The sequence below is a fragment of the Mesoplodon densirostris genome, chromosome 1, assembly GCF_025265405.1.
Source record: "Mesoplodon densirostris isolate mMesDen1 chromosome 1, mMesDen1 primary haplotype, whole genome shotgun sequence".
Taxonomy (NCBI): Eukaryota; Metazoa; Chordata; class Mammalia; order Artiodactyla; family Ziphiidae; genus Mesoplodon; species Mesoplodon densirostris.
In genome coordinates this window covers 76,835,342-76,859,176 of record NC_082661.1, presented here as the reverse complement: position 1 = coordinate 76,859,176, position 23,835 = coordinate 76,835,342, and the positions used below count along the sequence as shown (strand labels likewise).

Here is a 23,835-nt window from a genome sequence, read left to right as displayed (position 1 = left end):
TAACACATACAGTTTTTTCATTGCCCATTGAGCATATGAATAAGCCACACTTCTATGAATGACAGGACTAGTTACAAGGACATGTCTGTTTCTCTTGTAAAATTGGAACCATCTCCTGGGACCTCTTAGGAAACAAAACTAGGATATCTAGGTATTAATATGTGCCTAGAAGGTGACTTGAACAAAATTCAGAAGCATAGCCATCCCATTTTATGAACCACTCATGACAAATTTCATTTCATTTTGCTATAAACTTTGCCTAAATTGGAGAAAAGATGGATTTAATGAGACAAATGAAAAGTTGTTTAATATACACATCAGAGCATTATATGCGTTATATGCTTTGGTGTTTACTCCCTAGGACTTAATCTTGGTAGATTCTGGGATATTTTTAAAAGACTGTAAACCTTTTACTAATATTGGCTTTCATAAAAATTGTTCTTGATATTGTTGGGTTTTTTAAGTCTTTAACTGTGGAGTCAAAGGGATGGAAAAGCAGGATCCAAAGAACTATCTTTTATAGAAAATTATTAACAGATGTTTAAGAGCAAATCCCAGAACTTCAACTGCCTCTGAAAATGTCTGTGAGGATTGAAAGCTTTTCAACCCCTTGGAAAGCTCAGCTGTGTTCCTCTACCGTTCTTTGCTTCTCACTGGCTGTCGACTTTCCCTAGCCCAAGATCCCAAGCCATGTATATTTTTGGGGTAACCTCTGGCCAAAGTTATTAAGATGAACTGCTTGGAAAGTCAGAGAAAGACAGCACCAGCAGAAGTGGTTCTTTCTAAATCAATACAGGCAGAATTGGGATGAATGAAAAATATGTTCTGGAGAAAGGGCCACATTCCTAACTTTGAATATATGTTATTGCTGAGAACCTGATGGCTTTCCAAACTGAGATGGTGGCAGCTATTCTGCTAATAGATGTGTCCTCTATTAGACAAGGCAAGTGTATCCCTCAGGGCTAAGTAAGCAAACTGGGCTCCAGTTGCATTGCTTAACCAGGTAACTTTAAACTTGTAATAAATTCATGGATTTTCTTGGCAGCATTGGCTTTCTCAAGATGACAAAGTCAGAATGTCTTTGTAAAATATTTAATTCATGGTCATAAATTATGTACAAAAATCAGAAGCAGTTTTTATGTTCAAATTTTAAAAACTTATCTAGGAATAATTTTAGGTTTACAGAAGAGTTGCAGGGATAGTATAGAGGCTTCTTGTTATTCTCCTTACCCCTAATGTTAGCATTTTACATAAACACGAAACATTTGTTAAGAAACCAACACTGGTAATTACTATTAACAAAACTCTAGACTTTATTAGGATTACACTAGTTTTTCCACTAATGTCATTTTTCTTTTCCAGGATCCACTTTAGGATACACCATGTCTAATTAGCCTCTAGTCTGTGACGGTTCCTCGTCTTTCCTTGTTTTTCATAACCTTGACAGTTTTGAGGAGTACTGGTCAGGTGTCTTGTAGAATGTCCTTCAATTTGGGTTAGTCGTAACGTTTTCCTCATGTTTGGACTAGGGTTATGGATTTTTAGGAAGAAAACGAAGAGGTGAGTGGTTCTTCTCATCAAATCATATCGGTAGTTGACTGCTGTCAACTTGATGTTGTGTAAACTCTAGACATTTGGTTAAGGTAGTGTCTGTTAGTTTCCTCCACTGTAAAGCTACTGTTTTTCCCTTTCCATGCTTTTGTTCTTTGGAAACCAGTCACCAAGTCCAGTCTGTGGGAGGCGAGGGGTGGGCAAGATTATATTCCGCCTCCTGGGAGGGGGGTGTATCTATTGTAGTATTTGAAATTCTTGTCACCATCCGCCCCTTCCCACACCCATTTATTATTCAGTTATTTGTGTCAATATGGATTCATGCCTGTTTCTTTTGTACTGTGGGTAATATTTACAAATTGTTCCAGCTTGGCCATTGGGAGTTACATCAGGTTGACTCTGTGTGTCTTTGACCTGCACCATCCTTTTGACTTTTGAGCATCTCCATCCTTTCTGGTAAGAAAGGAGGAAAGTTGCTTCATGCTCATCTTAGATATTCCCAGCCCCAGCCCTAGAATCAGCCTCTTTTCAAAGGTTCCTTTTATTGAAGAATGGTTTACAGTGGAACTTAGAAACCAAGATCTGGACACTGGATAGCTTGTTTCTACTGGGGTATCACTGCTTCTGGACCCTCCCAGCAAACAGAGCTAGGAAATACGTGTATATTAACCCATGTACATGTACATATCTGTAATTATTTATGTGTATATATATTAAGCTGAAGATAAGTTTGTACTGTCTTCACTTGAATTCTGTATGACAGGGCATATATTTAAGCTTTAAGGATGGTATTTTCCTTATCCACAGAATAAATTTAAAAAATCACCTCCAAAAAACTAGCTTTTAGCAGCTGTTTGCAAGACATACATTGATATTTTAAAATAATAAAACTATATTGCCTTCAAATAATGCCTGTCTTTTTAAAGTCTTTTGGCACACCTCTTCCAGGGACAGATATGGCTGTATGCATTTCATAGGTGGAGAAACTGGGCACAAAGAAGTTGTAAGGAAGACAGAATTGAAATATGAGGGCAAACACATCTTCTCGAGCAGGATTTCCTTCAGTGACCCCCTAGACTAGTCTAGACTAGTAGTACTAATTAAAAAGTTGTTTTGTTAGCTTATAACTACTTCCCCCTAAAATGAAAAAGTGATATTTCTGTCAGTATTTATAGAAGTACAAGGTTGGCAGGAGGTCAAAATGGTCATTATTTTATCCTGGTACAAAACAGGAATAACATCTAACAAAATGAAGACAATGGAGTCCTTCTATAAAAACAACTCTTTTTAGTAGACTGACTTTAGTAACTTTGGGGAGTAGACTGAAACCTATTAGGTAAGGATCCTTCCACGTAGATTACATTGCATTGGTCAAAATCACAGATACTCCCTGCAGTATATTCAAGTCTTGTATAACACCTGGCTCTGATGATTGAAATAGCCCCTTTAGTTTGCTGTTTTTCTTCACAGAATTGTGTACAGCCAGTATATGAAAAATAAATGAATAGTTATCAATAGGGCTTCCCTGGTGGCGCAGTGGTTGAGAGTCCACCTGCCGATGCAGGGGACACGGGTTCGTGCCCCGGTCCGGGAAGATCCCACATGCCGCGGAGCGGCTGGGCCCGTGAGCCATGGCCATTGAGCCTGTGTGTCCAGAGCCTGTGCTCCGCAACGGGAGAGGCCACAACAGTGAGAGGCCCAGGTACCGCAAAAAAAAAAAAAAAAAAATCAATAAAAAAAATCAATAAAAATAAAACCAGATCAGCAGTGTCATATTTGCATACAGGTCACCGTGATGTTCTGCTTTTTTTTTGTCTCGGGCTTATTAGGTTTCCAAAACATCCTTCAGAGTCTCCCTGCTGCCTACTTTACAAATATGTCTTTGTTGGCTCTCAAGTTTTCTTAAGTGTAGTAATCAGAATTATAGAAATTTGGTATTCCTATGATTTATATAGAAAAAAACAAGGTTTAGTGGGGTAAACACTGAAAAAGGCCAAAATTTAAGTTTTAGAATTATCTCTGAATTTAACTTTATTGCATTTATTTCATTCCTTGAATAGGTAACAGTTGGCTAAGAGCTTCAGTTTCAGAAAATTCCATAAAAGTGACTTCTAAAAGTCACTAAAAATTAAAGTCACTAAAGGTCACTATAATGGCAAGAATCAAGCCATCCTGTCCGTTAACTTTTGGTCTTCGGTATATCTTAATTATTTTAATAATATGGAAATGCTTTGGGTTCTTTTCTTCTTTGAGAAGGAAGAGATTCCTTGGTAGGATTCTAATTAGTCTATGTCTCAAACGTGATCCTGCAGCAGAATCACTGGAGGGCTTGTTAAAATGAGCTGCTGGACGCCACCCCCAGTTTCTCATCCAGTAGGTCTGATTGTGTAGGTCCCAAGAGTTTGCATTTCTAGTATGTTCCCAGATGATGTTGATCCTGCTGGTTCAGAGACTACGGTTTGAGAACTGGTGTAGGTAATCTTCAGTAGCTAAAAATAACATGTACTGAAAACTTATTGTGGGCTGGGTGCTATTCTGGGACTTCGGCAGTTACTACCTCAGCTATTGAGTAAATTTGATCCCCATTTTACACAGAAGAATTTGAAGCTGGGAGAGGTTAAACTGCCCATGGTCTCAGCCAATAAAATGGTGGGGTCAGGATTAGAACCTAGGCAGCCCATTTCCCAATCCCAGGCACTTACCCTTTTTACTGGGGGGATAGCTATTGCTTTAAAAAGCTAGAATTTAGCATTTATAGTTGTGAAATAAGTATCCTAATGCTTTGTATTTATATCTCTTAAGGTAGACAATATCTTTATATAACCACATACTATAAAAGCAATACAATATTCTGAGATAACAAGACACTTAGGGGGATAAAACAAATTCCTTTCATCTGCTCCTTTCAGATAAATGGAAGGTCAGCCAATTGGAGTTCCGCTTCTATATAAGGAGTGTTTTCAGGGCTCAAGCAGAGGAGACCCTGAAAACCAGGCAGAAGGACAGGAAGCTCTGGTGGTCAGATAACATTCAAACTGGGTAAAGTCCAGAGTGCAAATGCTGAAACCCTGAATCTCATTCAATGGATAAATATTTATTGAGCGCCTCCTACATACTAAGCAACTGCTTCGTAATGGGGAAACCGTGAGAAGGCCAATTTTACTTTCAATAAGCTTAAGCTGGTGGCAGTAAAAATGTATTGAGCTCTTCGCAAGCCAGGCACTGTTCTCAATACAGTGATTTAACTCAGTTGTTAACAACCACCATACGAGGGAGATACCGATACTCCATGTCTTCACTGCAGAATAAGGAACAAAGCTAGTGATTCCTGAAATATTGTATGCCTACAAGGAACTGAACAGTAAGTGGCGTGGGATGAGTAAAATCCTTTGATTTCATATTCTATTCAATGACCAAGCAAGACTTTTGAACCACAAGTACATGTAGGAAAAGTTACCAAGTTAGATTTTATTTTTCCCTCCCCAATAAAGGGTGATGCTTATAGGAGACGGATCCCTTATACTTATTTTAATGTATTAGAAATGGTTCCTTAACACATTTTTTCCCCCAGTCTGATGTCGGTTACTTGTTAAATGGCAAGACCCAGAGAAGTTGGGAAAGAGGAAGCCACCTTTTCTTCCGATTCCAGAGTTGTTCGTTGAAGCAAATTTACACACTAGCCAACCACCCGAAGAGGAGCTCAATTAAATGCAACAGACATGATCTGGGTCGTTAAAAGCCATAGTCTACAGACCCCAGAGTCCGGTCTCCTAATTTCTGCATGATTCCTTCCCCGAATTACCTCTACTTATAAAAGCCACCCTTGAGAATCCTGGAGTGCCATCTAGTTTACTTTGGCCCGAATCCTCTATACAAACAAAGAGCGTTTTAAAATACTGCATATTCTTACAAATCCTATAACTCGTACTGGAGAAAGGACTACTAGGGAAACAGGAACACAACAGCCTGCCCCTTTGAGGGAGTGAGGAGGAGCAAACGCTTGGGGCGGGGCTTGAGCGTGGAGCTCGCCGCAGGTCATCTGCAGTTGCCTGGAGCCTCCCACCCCGGGACCGCCGCTCGTGCTCGGGATAGAATCTGACGTCTCCCCACGGCAGGGTTCGGCTCTCCAAGGCGCCAGGCGGACGAGACCGGGTCCCCTGCCCTGCCCGGGCGCTCTTGCCTCGGCGAACTCCGTGTGAGGGACCTTAACTCTGCGGGGGTCACTGCCACCACCGACTCCGTCCCACCCTCCGGCAGGCGGCGGGCAGGGAGCGCGGGCGCGGGGGCGGGGTAGGGGGGGAGGAAGGGGCGGGGCTGCAGCCCGGCTGCAGGAAGCGGAGGCCGTCGGGGCGTCGGTGCTGCGCGCTCTGCCGCGATGAGCTCGGTGCCGGTGCTCCGCGGGGCTCGCGGTGCAGGTAGGCGGCGGGTGCAGGGGGGGCGTGCAGGCGGGGGCGGGGACGCGGGCTCCTCCGGCTTTGCTCGGCGGCCGGAAGAAATTGAGGGTCTTGGAGGGAAGCGCTCAGCTCTGGTGGGCGCAGCTTAGCTTCTGGGCTCAGAAAAACAACTCGGGAACCTAGCCGCCGCCTCCTTTCGGTCCCTGGTGGCGGCGCCGAGCGCTGGGGCGTGCCCTGGCCGCTTTTGTCCTCCGGGCGCTGATCTCTTTCTAGCCGTCGGGGCTATTTAAACTTTAACTGCGCCTGGTCATAAGAAAGTTAACTTTTGGAGGTTGGATCTTGTTTTGTTTTCTCAATTCTCAGTCAAAAGAAGTGGTTGCCTGCAGTAACAATGGAGCGTGACCGGCCCGAGGCAGTCCCCGGGCAGAGAGGTCCCCGGGCTTGACCACTCTGAACCTAGAGACAAAATCCAGGCGTCGGCGGCTGCACAGCCGCCATGGCTCTCCAGCCTCCAGGAAACCTGCAGTTGTTCGTGAATTTAAGTTAAAGCCACAGTAACTATTCTCTACAAAATAATCAACTGCTAAACGCATGCTTTAGAACGTTCTTCCCTGTCACTTATTGTTTTGCTTATAAGGTTTAGAAATTCTGGCCATAGTAAAAAAAAAAAAAAAAAAAAGTGGGGGGTGGTTTGAAGCGCTGGCAGTCCAGTCGATGCAGAGCGCCTTTATTTCAGAGCTTTTTATTCTTCGCCGCACAGAACAAGCCTTTTGCCCCAGAGGCAAGTTGTAAAAGTCACCATGGTTGTTCAGGAGGAAGTGGCACTACCCTGATGGACAGTGCGAGGTCCAGTGGCCATTGCCCTTTTGGAACCAGTGGTGAGGGGTGGGAAGCAGGGGCAGGGGTCCAGGATGCTTGAGGGACCGCTAGTCACCGCATGTCGCCCACCATTCTTTTTATGGCTTCTTTCCTTTTCCTACTTGCTCCCTTTTCAGTCTCCACCCCACCCCTTTTCCAGTGTGTTCCAGGCCTGACATGAGTCACTCAAAGTAGGATTAATAAACCAATTGTTGATAGGGAATATGGGTAGATTTTCATAGATACTGCAGTGAATGAAGATGACAACCGTAGATGCTGAAGAAGTTGGGAGAAATGAACACTTAGTTTAGAAAGGTTTTTGGTCTCTCTCTGGTGGGAGTGGTTTTAACATGGTGACAGGGAGTGTAGGGACTTTGGAATCTACAGTCAGAACGGGGTCTTCAGTACCAACTCCAGGGCACTGACCTTGGACAAATCAATTGCACTTTCTCTTTCTCACAGGGCCTGTGGAGCAGAGTGAGATAAAGTTATCTAAAGTGCCACGCCATCAACAAATGGTAGCTGGGGGCATTAACAGGTTAAGGTGTGGAGGAAAAAGGAATGATTGATTGGTTTTGTAAAGATTAAACTTGTTTAAGGAGCAAAGAAGTCGTGGTTGCATTATGGTGGAGAGGAAAATTGCTTAAATCAGAGGCTAGGAGAGGGGAGAAGAGGTCAAGAGTCAGGTTTAGTGGCGGACCCATTTTTGATGAATAGATTGCAGATGAACAGGAATTTGTAAATGTTATATAGGGTATCTCCCTCATTAAGATTTATTTTCCCTATGTCAACAAAGCCAGTTTGTTTGTATTCATGCAGTACGATGATACTTGTTAAAGCGCACCCTTCCTGAAAGCTGGTCTGCTGGGTACATGCAGTTTAAAGTGACTGCGACAGAGTCGCATCGTATGTTCTCTGGAAGCAGGGTAAAATTGATCAACTCCAGGAAAAGTATTGGAACCTCAGTTCTAATGTCTGTCTTCATAGCTTTCTGTTCTGATTCAACAAACTGCTAGAACAGAGTGGCAGCTGGACTTGGTCAGTAATTGGTATTGCAGGATACAGGGTGCCTGTTTATAGCAGAGTGAAGGTTAGAGCCTGTGAGGATCAGAACTAAAGTTTTCACAGCCCAGTGTCTTTCTACATCTATCATGTTAACAGTGACAACAAAAAAAAAACTTTAAAAAATGCCTCACTGAGATTGTCCTATCTGTTAACTTTGAAATTGAATGTCATTTTAAACAAATTAATCTTGAGTTACTTAAAACTGGCCATCTTTCCTAAGTCTGTAAGCTGAGGGCAGTATTTGAGATGACCCAAATGCACAGCATAAATTACATCCAGCCCAGGAGAATTGGGAAGCTCCTCCTCAGACGGTGAAAAAGGAACTTTAAAGACCCAGTCGAGTGTACCTCTCCAGTGCTTTCACCCTCAAGGACTTGAGTTAGTTTGTTGACCGGCCAGTTGGCACAGCTTCCGCCAGGGACACTTCAAGCTGCCTTAGGCTCACTAGCCAACAAGGTGCAAAAGCTTGGAGAGGTGAACTGCTGGGTCTGCTACTACTCTGGGCATCACAGAAGAGACTCAGGTGCTCTCCAGCCTGTGCGGGTTCTTGGCCGGTGAAGGAGGTGATTGGCTTTCAGATATGGATTTAATGTGTTTAGTTTGAGTGGTTCTATTTCTTTATTGTATAATTGGTTTAAGGATAAGCACGTGAGGTTATTAAAAGGATCCTGGAACAGAAGCTTTTGGAAATGGAAGGAGAGAAAACCCTGCACTGCTCTAGTAGGGCAGTGTGGGGAGCAGGAAGTTACCCCGGTAGACAGGGTGTGGAGCTCTTCAGGGAAGAGCAATTGTGGGGCAGGAGGCATCCCAGTTAGAACAGTGTGTGAGTAGGACGTAGCCCAGGAAGAGCAGGGTGTGGAAGTATCCCCAGTGGAGCATTGTCAGAAGTGGGAAGTGTCCCAGGGGGAGCAGTGTGTGGACTAGAAAGTATCATGATGTATCAGTGTGTTGTAGGAAGTCTTCTGGGTGGAGGAGTTTATGCGCTAGAAGAGCAGTGTGTTCACAAGGGCAGCATCCCTGAGTAGCGGGGAGTCTTAGTGGGAAGCATGCCCCATAGAGCCGTGTGGAGTGGGAAGCATCCCAGGAGAACAGCGTGTGGAGTAGGAAGCATCCTGGGTATGGCTGTTTGTGGAGTGGGAAGCGTAGGATGTACATTCAGTGGAGCCGTGCGTGGGGCAGGAGGTGTCCTAGGTGAGCACTGAGCGAGCGCAGGAGGGAAGTGTCCCTGGGCACAGCGCTGTTGAGGAGGAGGTATCCAGGTAAAGAGGTCTCTATTAAGGAACTCTGCTCCGGTGGAGCCCCGTCCTAGTAAGCAGTATGTCACAGAGAGCAGTGCGTGCAATAGGAAAGGTAGGATGTATCCTCGGGCGAGCACTGAGTGGAGCCGGAAGTATCGCCGGTGGAAAGTGTGTGGAGAAGGAAGTGTCCTCCGTAGAGCAGTGTGTGGAGTGGGGAGAATTCTGGGTAGAGTGATCTGTAGAGTAAGAAGAGTAGGACGTGTCCCGGGGAGAGTGGTGTGCGGGTGTTTCCAGGTAACCTTGGTAGATCAGGGTGTGAAGTAGGAAGTCTCCAGGATAGAGCATGGTGTGCAATAGGATGTGTCCTAGGTAGGGCAGTACGTGGAGTCGAAGTATCCGTAGCAGAGCAGTGTGTGGACCACGAAGCATCCCAGTTTATCATTGTGTGGAGTCGGAAGTATTCTGAGTAGAGCAGTTTCTGTATCCCGGGTAGAACACTGTGTGGCACAGGAAGTAACCCTGGTAGAACGGGGTGTGTAGGAGGAGGTATCCTGGGCATAACTGTGGAATCGGAAGTATCCCCCAGAGAGCCGTGTGCTCACTGGGTCAGCATCCCAAGTAGAGGGGTGTCTTATTAGGAAGCATCAGCTGTACAGCAGTGTGTGGGGTAGGACGTGTCCCCAGTAGAGCAGTGTGTGGAGAAGGAAGTGCCCTGGGAGCGGAGTAGGGCTGGAGGTTTCATGGTAGACTGGTGTGTGGTACAGGAAGTATTCTGGGTAGAGGAGTTGGTGGATCCCTGGAGAGCACTGTGCGTGATAGGAAGTATCCCCAGTGTCGAGTGTGCAGAGCAGCAAGTGTTCTAGTAGAGAAGTGTGTGCAGTAAGTACTGTCCCTGGGAGGACAGTGTGTACAGCAGGAAGTATCCCCAGCATCAGTGTGTGGAGGAGGAAGAGTTCTGGTGGAACCGTGTATGAGCTACCGTGTAACCTTAGTAGAACAGTGGGTGGGGTCGGTGGGATCCTTTTTAGAACACTGCGTAGAGTAGGAAATCCCCCAGTAGAGCAGCTGTACAGTAGGGAAGGCCCCCTGGATAGAGGAGTGCTTGGTAGGAAGTATTCCCAGTAAAGCAGGGTGTGGAATATGAAGTATCCACCTTAGAGCAGGATGTGGAGTAGCACGGAAACTTTGGGAGCGAGGGGAGGATGCATTAGAGGCTGCTTTTGACTCCTCATTTTTGGTGTGAGTAAAAATCACCTGGGTAAAAATGCAGATTGTCCCCTTTCTCAGGATTCTGATTCTGTAAGTCAGGGTTAGGATCCAGGAATCTGCATTTTATCACCCAGGCCAGGAACTGATGCAAAAGGTTAAGAAAAAACTGATTGGGGCCTATGGCACAGGGGAAGGGGAAGGCCGCCGTGGGGTCTTGGCTGGAACGCTGGGTGCATTACGGGAGGAACCGGCTGAGAGTGACTGGTAAAGGGCCCTGGAGTTGAATTCCCCATCTCACCTCATCCTCCCTCCCTGGGTGGATTTTTGTCAGTGAGGAGACAGTGAGGTTAGAACAGTCAGGCGTCAGGGAGAGACTCCAAGGAGAGAAGGGGACCCCACCCTCTTGACTAGGAGTTGATGGGTAGGAGTCTACCCTTAGGGTCTGTTGCGCTTCCTTCAAAGACCTCAACTGAGAGGTGCATCTTGCTATACTGTTGATATTGTATTACCTTCTCTCCCCTCCCCTCTTAAGCTCTTAAGTTTATCAGGTAAAAACAGATTAATGAGCGAATGGGCCCTTCTTGTAGAAGATGCTTAGACTGACTGTGCTGTCCAGTACAGAAGCCACTGGCCACACGTTTAAATTAATTTAATTGAGTTCCTCAGTTACACTAGCCACATTTCAAGCGCTCAAGACCACATGTGGCCAGTGGCTGCCCTATGGGACAGCTCTGGTGTAGGGAATTCTGTCATTGCCGAGAGCTCTGTTGCACAGCACTGTTCCCAGGAGTAGAGAGGGATTCAGTGAGAGGCTGTCTCGGGGGTGGGGAAGTCTGTTCGTGGGTCAGGAGCAGAGGGTCCCGATTACAGGGTCGTAAGTGCACATGTGTCATTCAGGAGATCAAAGTCTGAGCCTTTGCCCCTTCCCTTCCTCCACCAAATGTCGGACCTCTTCCAGGTGGCAGGGTAATCCAGTATTAACCACGCTCTGTTCAGTTCTCTTGCTTCACTTAATCCCTTCTCTGTTTCAGAGAATATTTGCAAAAACATTTTCTGCAATATCAAGCAATTTCATATTTCATTTGAGCTGCATAATCACAGAGCTACATTTGTTACTTTAGACATTTTGCAACAAATGTGTTTGAGTAATATTTTCTCCATTAAAAAAATTTTTTTTTATTTTCTCCATTTCTGATCTGTTTTATTTTGCACGTAAGAGTTGGGGGTGAGAAAAAATTGAGCTGTTAATTTATAGTTATTTGTTTATTTTTTTAACATCTTTATTGGAGTATAATTGCTTTAAAATGGTGTGTTAGTTTCTGCTTTACAACAAAGTGAATCAGCTATACGTATACATATATCCCCATATCTCTTCCCTCTTGCGTCTCCCTCCCTCCCACCCTCCCTATCCCACCCCTCTAGGTGGTCACAAAGCACTGAGCTGATCTCCCTGTGCTATGCGGCTGCTTCCCACTAGCTATCTATTTTACATTTGGTAATGTATATATAAGTCCGTGCCACTCTAATTTGTTTATTATTAATAGCACTTTCCCTTCCCTCCCCCTTACTCCTTCTCACATACTTTGACCTTTAAACTAACCAAGACAGAAGGGGCTTAAGAGTATAGGAGTCAAAGCAGCTGGGAGTTCCTGATGTGTTTTATGACCGTAAGTCAAACAGTATATTAACAAAACGCAACTTTTTTTTAATAGGTGAACAAAACATGACAGAAACAGATGCCTTCCCTATGAGGTAAACATGTGCTCTTTACCAGTAAAGGTCTTTTCCTTTGGTGATCATGATCAGCCTACAGAAATCAAAGCAAGAAAGGGACCTGGGAGCTAGAAAGCAGAACTGAGAATGTCAGGTTTTAGCATTTGGAGGGTTGGTTTGTAGATGTGCAGGTTAGTGTAGGTGTGCTGCCCCTGGCTGTGAAGGGACCTAGACTGGGATGGCATGGGCCCTGGGGCTAGGCCTGGGCCAGGCCGTTGTCCTTGGTCACTGACTCCTGGAGACCTGGGGGAAAGACACCCATGCAGAGGGATTGGGTTGGGTGTAGGGGTGCTCAGGATGGCTGCTGTTACCCGTTGGTACAGGAATATTGGGTGGGCCAAAAAGCTTGTTCGCTTTTTTCCATTCAATGGCTCTCGTAGCACTTAGTTGTCTTTAACTTCATTCAAAACAATTTTGTTAGATTGTATTGTGACAGCTGTCATATCAGCATGCATTTGAAAAACAACTTATCAAAATTGGTGAATCTTTGTGTAGCCATTTTAATATTGAAGATGGAAGGAAAAAAGCAACATTTCCAACATATTATGCTTTTTTATTTCAAGAAAGGTAAAAATGCAACCGAAACACAAAGATTTGTGCAGCGTATGGAGAAGGTGTTGTGGCTGATAGAATGTGTCAGAAGTGGTTTGCGAAGTTTCGTGCTGGAGATTGCTCGCTGGACGATGCTCCACGGTCACGTAGACCAGTTGAAGTTGATAGCGATCAAATCGAGACATTAATTGAGGACAGTCAACGTTATACCACTTGGGAGATAGCTGATATACTCAAAATACCCAAATCAAGCACTGAAAATCATCTGCACCAGCTTGGTTATGTCAGTCACTTTGATGTTTGGGTTCCACATAAGTCAAGTGAAAAAAACCTTCTTGACCGTATTTCCGCATGTGATTCTTTATGTAATTAAAACGTTCCATTTTTAAAACAAATTGTGACAGGCGACAAAAAGTGGATACTGCGCAATAATGTGGAACGGAAGAGATCGTGGGGCAAGCAAAATGAGCCACCATCAACCACACCAAAGGCCGGTCTTCATTCCAAAGAAGGTGATGTTGTGTCTATGGTGGGATTGGAAGGGAGTTCTGTATTATGAGCTCCTTCCGGAAAACCAAACGATTCATTCCAACAAGTACTGCTCCCAGTTAGACCAACTGAAAGCAGAACTCGATGAAAGCGTCTAGAATTAGTCAACAGAAAATTCATAATCTTCCATCAGGATAACGCAAGACTGCATGTTCCTCTGATGACCAGGCAAATACTGTTACAGCTTGGCTGGGAAGTTCTGATTCATCTGCCGTATTCACCAGACATTGCACCTTCAGATCTCCATTTATTTCAGTCTTTACAAAATTCTCTTAATGGAAAAAATTTCAATTCCCTGGTAGACTGTAAAAGGCACCTGGAACAGTTCTTTGCTCAAAAAGATTAAAAGTTTTGAGAAGATGGAATTGAAGTTGCCTGAAAAATGGCAGAAGGTAGTGTAACAAAATGGTGAATATGTTGTTCAATAAAGTTCTTGGTGAAGATGGAAAATGTGTCTGTCTTTTACTAAAATTCCGAAGGAACTTTTTGGCCCACCCAATATTTCAGGACTTTCCTTGCCAGTGTGGCTGGGAGGCTTCCCTCGGGCACACCAGTGGTCTGTCCGCCTGGCAGAGGAGGAGGATGCAGCAGACCTCTGTCTACTCTATATGTTGACCTTGGGCTTGGAGGAGCTCGTTATTTAATATGACTTAAGTGATTGTTTTTAAAACTTTTCATAAACAGAGAAGTGTTTGATCCGGCAGAAACGTACAAAATGGACCACAAGAGGAGAGGAATTGCTTTAATCTTCAATCATGAGAGGTTCTTCTGGCACTTAACCCTACCAGACAGGCAGGGCACCAGCACCGACAGAGACAATCTTAAGCGCAGGTAGTATGGTTTGATCTATATGTCAAGATGGTGAGATATTTAAGTGATAACTACTTATCAAAACTTGTCCACACTGATGAAATAACAGACAGAGCAAGAGTATTTGAGGATGAACCTCATTTGGGCACAGCCTCCCTTAAGAACTTGCCTGAATTTCCCCCCTAATCCTGTTCTATTAAATGTTAACATTCTTTGCATTGTTATAAATCTGTCTGCTTAGTAGATGGCAGTATTGTAACTTAAATCAGTTATCATGAATAAATCCCTTCCTACCGTGGGTTATCAAGGAAAACCATCATTGTCATATTTGATTTTTCTTTCTCTCTAAAGAAAACTCAATTTTATGTCATAAAAATGTGTACAGATTCTTCAAATAATTAGGGGTATGTGACAGCTTTGAATAGCTCATAAGCTAACATCCAATTTAATTTATCATCTCCAGGTTTTCAGATCTAGGATTTGAAGTGAAATGCTTTGATGATCTTAAAGCAGAAGAACTACTGCTCAAAATTCACGAGGGTAGGTATCAATAGTTTTCTTATTCATATTCCTCCGATGGGATTGAGTAGTTTTCAATTATCCTATGTGTAAAGATAGGTCCAAATAGTTAACCGTACTGTGAAAAAGGCTTGTCAATTAATTGAGCATGGGTTATAGGTTTTGGTTGCGCTTCTCTGATTGTGTTACCTACCAGATTTAGAGACCTTTGCAAAGTATTATGCCTCCAAAGTTACAGTCTGTATACCACTAGTTACAGTCTATTACTCTAAAAATGAATGAAATGATCTTTTCATTTGGCAATTAAAAGCCAAAAATGCAAATACTACAGATGCTGCGTAGTCATTTTTTAATTGACTCCTTCCATACGCAAGTTTTTTACTGGCTTCATAATACTGTTGATTTATATACATTATCTCTTAATTTCTACATCACTATGCAGTAGTAGGTAAATTAACAACTTACGTTTGTAATAATCACTACATGTCGTGGATTTTTAAGTAATTTGTCAATGGACTATTATAACATTTACATAATTAAACTTTCTTCCGAGCTTTTTTTTAAATTGAGGTATAATTGACATATAACATTAGTTTCAGGTATACAGCATAATGATTTGATATTTGCATACATTGGGAAACGATCACCACAGGAAGTCTAGTGACCATCTGTCACCATACATACTTAGAAAGACTGTCCTTTCTTGTGATGAGGACTTTTGAAGATCTCCTCTCTCGGCAGCTTTCCAGTATGCGATACCGTATTGTTAACTACAGTCATCATGCTGTCCATTACATCCCCGGGACTTAACGTATTTGTGTAACTGGAAGTTAGTACCTTCTGCCCCCTCCCCCACTTTGCCACACCCACCCCACCCCAGCCTCTGCCCCAGCAGCCACCAGTCTGTTCTCAGCATCTTTGAGGTTGGTCGCCTGCTTGCTGGCTGGTGTTTTGGATTCCACATATAGTGAGACCACGTCTTTCTCTGCCTTCTCTCACTTAGCATAATGCTCTCAGGATTCAGTCATGTTGTTGCAAATGGCGAGATTTCTTTTCTTAATGGCTGAATGGTAAGCCACTGTATATACACACGTTTTTTTTATCCATTCATCCATTGTTGGACATTTAGGTTGCTTCCATATCTTGGCTGTTGTAATAATTGCTGCAATGAATATGAGGGTTCATATATCTTTTCAAATGAGCATTTTTGTTGTCTTCAGATAAATACCCAGAAGTGGAAGTGCAGGATACAGTAGTTCTATTTTTAATTTTTTGAGGAACATCATACCAGAGTTCTTCTTTAACCTGTAAATAATTTCAACTGGCTGCTTACTAGGTTTTCTACTTTGCTTGCTCCTCAGATTTGGAGGACATCACTCTCCTGTCTTAATACTCTTTCGGAAGCTCTGAGTGCCGCGGACATATAGTGAAGGTGCTGCACTCCTTGGAGGAGCAGCAACACATAGGGAGGTGTTATGTAGTAGGTTTTGGGTCTTTCCAGAAGGTCTCTGCTGACTCAAAGAAACATATATTGCCAAAATGACTTGGATCTTTTAAGGGCGTTCCCCACAATAATCCCTTTAGGTTTTCCATGTCATTATTCTGTGTTTTAGGAGAGCTAACAAAACCTGTTCACCTCTATTACTTTGAACTGTAATAATCTGGATTTTTAAAAAATCAGATATAGTATGGTATAAATTATTGTTTGACTAAATACTAAAATAAGTTGTGTTTCATTACATTTTATATTATAATAACATATTTTCCCCTCCTTCAATTGTATGTATGTAACTTTATTCTAATATTAGTAAATTAAATTTTTAGATGTAGATAATAAGCACCTTATTTTCATTTCTAAATAACTTTTGGGGGCCTTTTTAGCATCAACCGCTAGCCATGCAGACGCCGATTGCTTTTTGTGTGTTTTCCTGAGTCATGGTGAAGGGAACCACATCTATGCATATGATACCAAGATTGAAATTCAGACACTGACTGGCTTGTTCAAAGGAGACAGGTGTCAGAGCCTGGTTGGAAAACCCAAGATATTTATCATTCAGGTATGACTGATTATGTTATAGTCTTAATTATCAAGGCCATGGTTCCGTACGTGTGACTAGAAAGAACTAAAGCTGATTTTGGAAGTAACTTTCTCCAGTAATCAGATAGATAGGCTCTTTTTGAATCCTAGCCAGAGTCACAGTTTGAGCTGTTAGTATTCTTTCTTAACATAAAGATTCTCAGTATCTTTATTACTCGGATTGACGTTGGAAATGACTCAAAATAACGAATGTGCTGCTCCCTGGCCCAGCCCAGTGTCAAGTCAGAGCCGCTGGACGAGCATCTGCTGGTGGGCAAGTGCAGTGCAGGGCCACCTGTTCAGACCAGGTTTGGTTTGGGGGCTGGAGAGCATGCTAGCCGGTGGGAAGAATGTGGGCATAAAGACTTCTAGTCCTAGTTGCTTCATCCTTTCATCGTCCTTTCACATTTTCCCTTAGGCCAAGATGCGGTTACCCACTGCCAAACTGGTATCGGGGATAAAAATATTTGGGGGCTTGAATAACATCATTTGGTACCTCAATAAGGATTCTGAACAAAAAAGAGAATTCCTCACGTTCCAGGGCTGCAATCCTCTATTTCCATGAACGGCATGGAGGACACAGCCACTTTTCACACCCTGCCGTACCCTGAGGAAGGGAGTAGGGGGGCTATAAAAAAAAAAAAAAAAAGTCAAGGATGGCTCCCTGGTTTCATGTTTGGATAGCTGCACTGGGGTGTCTGTGGGACATGTCGTTGGAGATACAGGTCTAGAACTTGAGAAAGGCAGCCTGGATTAGAGAAATAAGTTTGGGAGTAATGAGGGGATGGGTGGGTGGTACTGGAAGGCATGGGAGTAGATGAGTTTCCCCATGTCAAGTAAAGCCTGGAAAACGGGTGTAGAGGGAATTCCGTGGCAGTCCAGAGGTTAGGACTCAGTGCTCTCACTGCCAGGGCCCCGAGTTCAATCCCTGGTCGGGGAACTAAGATCCTGCAAGTCGCGGAGCAACTAAGCCGGTATACCACAACTACTGAGCCTGCGCTCTAGAGCCACGAGCCACAGCTACAGAAGCCCGCGCGCCTAGAGCCCGTGCTCCGCGGCAAGAGAAGCCACTGCAATGAGAAGCCCGTGCACCACAACAAAGAGTAGCCCCCGCTCGCCAAAACTAGAGAGAAAAGCCCGCCTGCGCACAGCAACGAAGACCCAACGCAGCCAAAAAGTAAATAAATATTAAAAAAAAAAAATGACAGGTGAGACTGCTCATGAAAAGGGGAGTGGCCAGCACTGTCAGACAGGAGAATTGGAGATAACTCATGGGCCACAAAGGAGGAAAATGTTTTGCCAAGTTATTTATTTCATTTGTCTGTGCCTCAGGTTCTTCATCTGTGACACAGGGATAAAATAGCACTGGCTCATGGGGTGGTTGAGAGGATAAAACAATCTGGCCTAACATGAAAAACACTTCGAACAGTGCCTGGCACATGGCAGGCCCCCGGTAAAGGCTGGCTCTTATTCTTGCTGCAGCTGATTTGGCAAGTGATGGCACTGAGTTCTATGTGTTCTACATTCCATTTAGGAAGACAGTTGAAAATAAGGTCTGAAAATAAGCCTGGTAATACTATATAAGATCAAAATCTCCCTGTAAAAAATAGGATGTTAGGGATCTTCTATTTATATGATAACTCTGAGATCCATCCGAACTGTTTCTTTTAAAGCTTCTAATTCTTCAGCCATTTCAGAATTGATGAATGCATTTATAATACTACAGCAGAATCCTGTTAGAGCACTGTATTCAGTTTACTGGGGCTCCCAGAACAAAGTACAGGCATAACCTCACTTTATTGCACTTTGCAGATACTGCTTTTTTTTTTTTTTTTTTTTAACAAATTGAAGGTTTGTGGCAACCCTGTGTCGATGCCATTTTTCCAACAGCATTTGCTCACTTCATTTCTGTGTCATATTTTGGTAATTTTCATATTTCAAACTTTTTCATTCTTATATTTGTTATGATTGTGATTTTGACATTACTATTGCAAAAAGATTATGACTAGCTGAAGACTCAGGTGATGGTTAGCATTTTTTAGCAATAAAGTATTTTTTAATTAAGGTCTGTACTTTTAGACATCATGCTATTGCACACTTAATAGACTACAGTGTAGTGTAAACGTAACTTTTATATGCACTGGGAAACCAGAAAATTCATGTGACTCACTTTATTGCAATACTCACTGTGTTGCTGTAGTCTGGAACCGAATCTGCAATCTCTCTGAGGTCTACCTGAACACAAACTGGGTAATTTAGACAAGAGAAATTTATTTTCTTGCGGTTCTGGAGGTTAGAAGTCTGAGATCAAGGTGTCAGCAGGGTTGATTTCTTCTGAGGCCTCTCTCCTTGCCTGGGAGGTGGCTTCTGTTCACATGGTCTTTCCTCTGTGCATGTCTGTGTCCTGGTCTCTTTTTATAAGGACACCAGTCATAGTGGGTTAGGGCCCACCAATAGGACCTCATCTTACCTTAATTGTCTCTTTAAAGGCCAAATCAGCAAATACAGTCACATTTGAAATACTGGGGGTTATATGTTATATATTGAAATCTTTAGTGTATAAATCAGGGAGGGACAAAATGCAGCCCATAATAGTTATTTGAGTAGAAATTAATGTTAGCCCTTGTGTGAGTCAGAATTAGTAAGAATTTGAGCCCTCACTTTAAAGTAGGAGCAAAAGGTAGGAGGCACATTAATAGATGTCCTCTCAGATCATGTGGTGTCATTTTGACCCTTAACAATTTATGGCGGCCGCTTGGCAAGGAAAACCCAATCTGGGAATATATTACCTGATTATATAGAAACACTTAGGGACATACTATAGCTTTTAAAAGAAAGGGTGACTCTTGGTGCTATGGTGTGGGTAATCCCTAAGAAACTGTAAAACCACAGATGCTTTCCCTTTTACAGTGTACCATTCAATCAACATTAACTATAGGAAAACATAAGTAGGAAAAAAACCTGTCAGCTTTGGCCTGCTCTAAACCTGAATGCATTGTTTCTGAAGCGCCTATAAAGTGGCTTCTGTTGATGTTGCAGTGGAGGCGTACTGAATCACACATTCACTGTGAACATGAAGCATTGGGAAGAATAGCTAAGTAAAGGAGGGGATTTTCCTCCTTGTCTCGTAGGCATGTCGGGGAAACCAGCACGATGTGCCAGTCATCCCTTTGGATGCAGTGGATCATCAGACAAACAAGCTGAATGTCAACATAACCCAGGTGGATGCAGCCTCAGTTTATACACTTCCTGCTGGAGCAGACTTCCTCATGTGTTACTCTGTGGCAGAAGGTGTGTGGGTGTTTAATACAAATGTATAATTGGCTTTCTTGGCTAAGTTCCTGTAAGTTTCACGTTGGCTTGATTTAGCTGAGGTCTTTCTAATGGGGCACGTGATTTGGTCGTGAAGCTCAGAGGCTTAATGGATCTTTGTGCCATGTGATCAGAGTGATATCTAAAAGTATAAAATACCTTATAGAAAAATCCTTCCTGAGAACTATGTTAAATAAAGCTACAAGGCTAATTATATTGAATATTAGCAGCAGAATATGTCAGTTACTGATGGTGACACTGCTTTTGTGGTAACACTCACGGAAAACGTTGAAAAATATTCTGATGACAGTTGTTCTCTGCTCTTGCAGTAAATAATTTTATGTTTTTCTTTTTTCTAATCGCTTGTCTCAGAAATCATTGCCTGCTTACTACTATCTTGGGAATTTTTAGGAAAGGGAGAAAATTACATAGCATTAACCCTATTTTTATAGAACTGTATGGAATTAATCATTTTTCCCACATGAGAATAGTCAACAGAGAAAACTATTAAAACTGTATCACAGCACATCTTAGTCTTCTCCAAGGATTTTTAAGAACTCAGACTTTTTAAAGGTGTTTTTCTGCCACAGTAAGTGACCAGAAAACTTCAGTGGCTCTCCTATCTATCTTTTTTAGGTTATTATTCTCATCGGGAAACTGTGAATGGCTCATGGTACATTCAAGATTTGTGCGAGATGCTGGGAAAATTCGGGTCCTCCTTAGAGTTCACAGAACTCCTCACGCTGGTGAACAGGAAAGTTTCTCAGCGCCAAGTGGACATCTGCAGAGACCCAAGTGCAATTGGAAAGAAGCAGGTGCCCTGCTTTGCCTCAATGCTAACTAAAAAGCTGCATTTCTTTCCAAAATCTAAATGATTGATAGGTGCTATTTTGTTTTATGTATCTGTATTTTTATATAAAGAAATATCACTAGGTTGAAGCAAGTTAAATGGTGCAGCAATTTTAAATGTCTTAAGCTTTAATGAGAGAACTTTACAAAAAAATAGCTCATATTGGACACGGTGAAGGGGTTTGACATATGTAGAAATGAAATCCTCAGGGAATTCCTATAAATAAAAATCCACAAGCATTTGTAATACTTGACTTTTGTAGTAAATTGCAAGGTTATTCAAAATACCTGACTGATTTAACTTGTATTTTGTGACTTTTTATAAAACTTTATAATGTTTTTAAAAGTTTTTGAACCTAGTAATTCGTTGTTTTCCTTTAATATCTGAAATTCATTCTTTATTAAATTTTTCAAATTCACATTCTTACTCATTTGTGTAATTTATCGATGACTTGTTTTACTTGGTCATATAAATTAATCAACATATGAATTATCACTTTTTATATAGGACTTTAACTCTCACTTAAAAAAAGAAAATGAGCCTTCAAGAACTATTACATGGCATTTTGAGGGAGAAATATAAAACACAGTTAATTCTTAGTCAGTAGAGGCTACACACTTGCAAAGTTTGATTCTGTCAGTATCTTGCATGTTAGTTACTATGCACTGTCCGGCAGTCCCACTCACAGACCATCATCATGTTCATGGAATAATAGATGTTACCTTTTTTTTTTTTTTTTTTTGGCTGTGCCACACGGCATGTGGCATGCAGGATCTTAAGTTCCCCGACCAGCGAATGGACCCGTGCCCCCTGCAGTGGGAGCTCGGAGTCTTAACCACTGGACCACCAGGAAATTCCCAGATGTTACTTTTAAGATTCAGTTCTTACTAATATGATATGTAAATTTTGAGTAATATGTTTTGTTAATAACCTGCCGGAGGCTGAATATGATTAAAAGTTTGGGCTTTGGGCTTCCCTGGTGGCGCAGTGGTTGAGAGTCCGCCTGCCGATGCAGGGAACACGGGTTCGTGCCCCGGTCCGGGAAGATCCCACATACCGCGGAGTGGCTGGGCCTGTGAGCCGTGGCCGCTGAGCCTGTGCGTCCGGAGCCTGTGCTCCGCAATGGGAGAGGCCACAACAGTGAGAGGCCTGCATACCGCAAAAAAAAAAAAAAAAAAGTTTGGGCTTTGATAGCAAACTTGTGAGTTGCTAGTTCAGAAGCAGTAGTTTGCCTGTGCTGTTTCAGTTGTAGTTCAAAACACGTGCCAACTATATGCTAAGGTCAGTGGGACATTTATACCTTTTTTTGTGGTCATGACAGGTCATGACATGTGGTCATGTCAGTTGAACATTGTACCTTTCCTTTAACCCCCGACGCACAGGTGCTGCCGGCTCTTCTTGCAAGAGCAAATGACTACAGAAACTCTCCTCAGTTTATCCAGTGAACATGGGCCTGGCCCTCTAGGCAAAGAATATACAGCTTTGGTTACTTAAGAGAATTTAGCTCATGTTATTAAAAAGCTGAACAAACCCCCCTCACACACACACACACACACATTTTTTTTTTCCCTTGAATGTGATCAAAGGTTTATCTGAATAAAATCCTCTTGTACAGATGCAGTGACATTGGTACCTACATATCTGGGCATCAAAATGCCATCAGATTTGAGCTGTGGAAGCCATAGGGACACAGTTGAATTTCGTTTTTAACAGTTGTCTCAGGATAAAACAATCCTTTTGTAATAAAACTAACGCGTAATTTGGATTCCTTTAGTTTTAGTTCCAATCTGTTTAACTTACAACTTGGAACTTGAGTAGAAATTTCATACTCTGTTTATGTTAATAACTGATCTATAAAGGTTTAACATAAATGACGTGTCTCATTTGAGAAACTACAGTTTAAATACTAAAAAGGTCAGAGAGTCTTGCCTCTGATCACTGAGCTGTCATCCCCTGGGTACTCAGAAGTCAGTTTCACCTGTCATAAAGTAAGTACAATGTGACCTACATGTAGCTCCTTCTCTGAAGAATTAAACTTTATTTTACTTTGTCAAGTGGGAAGATCCAAGTCAAAGGGAGCTATCTTTACTAAGAATTAATTCATTTTTTTGCATAACAAATTTTCTGAGGCCCTAAAAACACAGAAATGTTCTTTGAGAATTGTCTTTCACATTCTAGTTCAGGGGTCAGTAAAATTTTTCTGTAAAGAGCCAGAGAGTAACTATGCTGGGCTTTGCAGGCATGCTGTCTCTGCTGCAGTTAACCCTGCTGCTATAGTGTGAGAACAGCCACAGTCAGTGCATCAGTGGGCATAGTTGTGTTCCAATAAAACTTTATATACAAAAACAGGCTCCAGTCTACCCTTTTCCCCCAGGTCTTCCTTTAGACAGTTTGAGAATTCAGAAGCCATCCTTTCTACTTTCCTAGTCTCAGCTTTTCCCCAGCACTATACATGAAATTTCCACAGACCTTAAACCTGTCTCTCTTGGGTACCTCATAGGAGCCAGGTATTCTTGGCACTTGGGATGGATGCATCAGTGAATAAAGCAAACAACACTCCCTGTTCTTTCATTATATTGACAGTCTTGTCTTCCTGGGAATAGAGTTTCTCAAACGCAGAACATGTCCTAAGAATTTGTCATAATACTTAACCTGGTGATACTCATTATAAAAACATATGAGTGCATATTCTTAGCTTGTTAATAAAACACACTAACATACTGCTAATTCAGCATCTCCAGGTTTCAGAGATACTGATACAAACCAGCAGGTGATCACAGTGTGTTGCTCTCCTTAAGGTGTAGGAAGTTTGAATCTGATTAGGTTGAAAGATATACCCTGAAAACACTGGTATCTTTTTAAAGCAAATCTCTTAATATCAGGGTGTCATCATTACCCTTTCTGTCCCATAGTCAAACATGTAAAAGGTGACATCCTGGATGATGGATTAAATACCATGAGTTGCACATTTATAAAGATTTATGATCTACTATGAGTAGATGCTTAAATCTTTTCTAGGGACTTCCCTGGTGGCGCAGTGGTTGGGAGTCCGCCTGTCAATGCAGGGGACACGGGTTC

At 42.5% G+C, this 23,835-nt stretch overlaps 1 protein-coding gene across 6 annotated transcripts; it reads left to right on the top strand.

Moving 5' to 3' along the window:
• Positions 1 to 5,596: 5,596 nt before the first annotated feature.
• On the top strand, positions 5,597 to 21,089 carry CASP6 (caspase 6). 6 transcript variants are annotated; one of them, XM_060104869.1, is made up of 8 exons: positions 5,597 to 5,746; positions 6,309 to 6,487; positions 12,028 to 12,067; positions 13,874 to 14,020; positions 14,463 to 14,539; positions 16,400 to 16,575; positions 19,727 to 19,886; positions 20,544 to 21,089. In XM_060104869.1, the coding sequence occupies exons 2-8, from the start codon at positions 6,442 to 6,444 to the stop codon at positions 20,780 to 20,782; spliced, it is 885 nt and encodes a 294-aa protein (XP_059960852.1). In that variant the 5' UTR covers positions 5,597 to 5,746; positions 6,309 to 6,441; the 3' UTR covers positions 20,783 to 21,089. The 6 variants fall into 6 exon arrangements, with proteins under 6 accessions (XP_059960852.1, XP_059960886.1, XP_059960877.1 ...); XM_060104903.1 differs by having other exon boundaries at positions 6,309 to 6,473; positions 20,544 to 21,088; XM_060104894.1 differs by having other exon boundaries at positions 6,309 to 6,499; positions 20,544 to 21,088.
• Positions 21,090 to 23,835: the final 2,746 nt, after the last annotated feature.